General features: G+C 61.3%; 1 protein-coding gene across 1 annotated transcript in view; it reads left to right on the top strand.

Annotated features, from left to right (window-relative positions):
• Asmtl (acetylserotonin O-methyltransferase like) overlaps positions 1-1141 on the top strand; it is a gene marked incomplete at its 3' end in the record, with an annotated part of 11630 nt that overhangs the window by 5554 nt on the left and 4935 nt on the right. Inside the window, exon 6 of the mRNA XM_019204818.1 lies at positions 103-269. Within this exon, the coding sequence (XP_019060363.1) occupies positions 103-269 (167 nt within the window). The remainder of the gene's footprint in view (positions 1-102; positions 270-1141) is intronic.

Here is a 1141-nt window from a genome sequence, read left to right as displayed (position 1 = left end):
GGACCCGGCACCACGGAGCGCGGTCCCCGGCCAGTACCTGTCCTGGGCAGGACGTGACCCACGGCCTCCCGGCCCCAAGGACGCACCCCGCGATGGCCCCAGGGACACCCAGCCTGCGTCCCCAGCCGGCCTCTTGCAGCTGGTCCACGGCTTCGAGGTATTTCCAGGTTCCGGGGAGCAGGCCAGGCTGGGGAGGGAGGCCGGGAGGCTGCTGGTGCAGTGGCAGCCTGTGTGCACCCGAGGAGGCATCGCCAGCTGCCCTGGCACAGGTGGGGCAGTGCCCGGAACTTCAGGGCCAGGTCAGCTGTGCGGGTCGCCTCCTGCTCCTCTTCCTCTTTCTTGTTGTTCTACTCTTTCTTTTTCTTCATCCTCCTCCTCCTCCTTCTGCTCTGTTGTGGTAGGAATCGAACCCGGGGCCTTCACACTGAGCTCCGTCCCCAGCCCCCCAGCCCTTTTTTTTAACAGTAACACAAGGTCTTGTTAAGTCACTAAGTTGTCCGGTGTAGGCTGGAACTCGGGATCCTCCTGCCTCAGCCTCCCACACGTTCCTCCACGTGCACCGTGCGCCCTCCACACGGAAGGGACCGGGCGAGCTGCTCTGTGCCAACACGGCTTAAAGCCGCGCTCTCTGCGATGTCAGCAGCACCCCCCACTTTATCAGGGGGTCAAAGACAAACTGTGGCACTTACAGATGTGTGAGCAGGTAGATGTCAGACGTGCACAAGCGGCCAGGCCTGCTGCTCACCTGTAATCCACACTCGAGAGGCTGAGACAGGAGGATCCCTGCAAGTTCAAGGCCAGCCCGGGCTACCCAGTGAGACCCTGTCTCAAAAGACAAAGCCAAGGGCCCGGAATTTAGCTTAGTGGTTCCGCGGCCTGCCTTGCAAGCTCAAGGTCCTGAGTTCGAACCCTGGTACCAAAAAAAAAAAAAAACCCAAAGCCAAAGCCTAGCAATAAAATAGATTGGAAACAAGAGCCCTTCCCTAAACCCAGCCACGCTCTGAGGTCCTGGGGTCAGAGCCGCAGCTGAGACTCTGGGCGCGGGCTGTGCCTCCCAGTGCGTGGATCGCCCTTTACCCTGGCACACCTGCTTGTGCCGGGAGCCAGGTCACCGTCGCGGGAGGAGCCGCCGCTGTCCACC

The sequence above is a fragment of the Fukomys damarensis genome, unplaced genomic scaffold (assembly GCF_012274545.1).
Source record: "Fukomys damarensis isolate Sample0158 unplaced genomic scaffold, DMR_v1.0_HiC HiC_scaffold_39, whole genome shotgun sequence".
NCBI lineage: Eukaryota > Metazoa > Chordata > Mammalia > Rodentia > Bathyergidae > Fukomys > Fukomys damarensis.
Note: the sequence above shows the minus strand (reverse complement) of the source record. Positions and strands in the feature narration are given on the sequence as shown.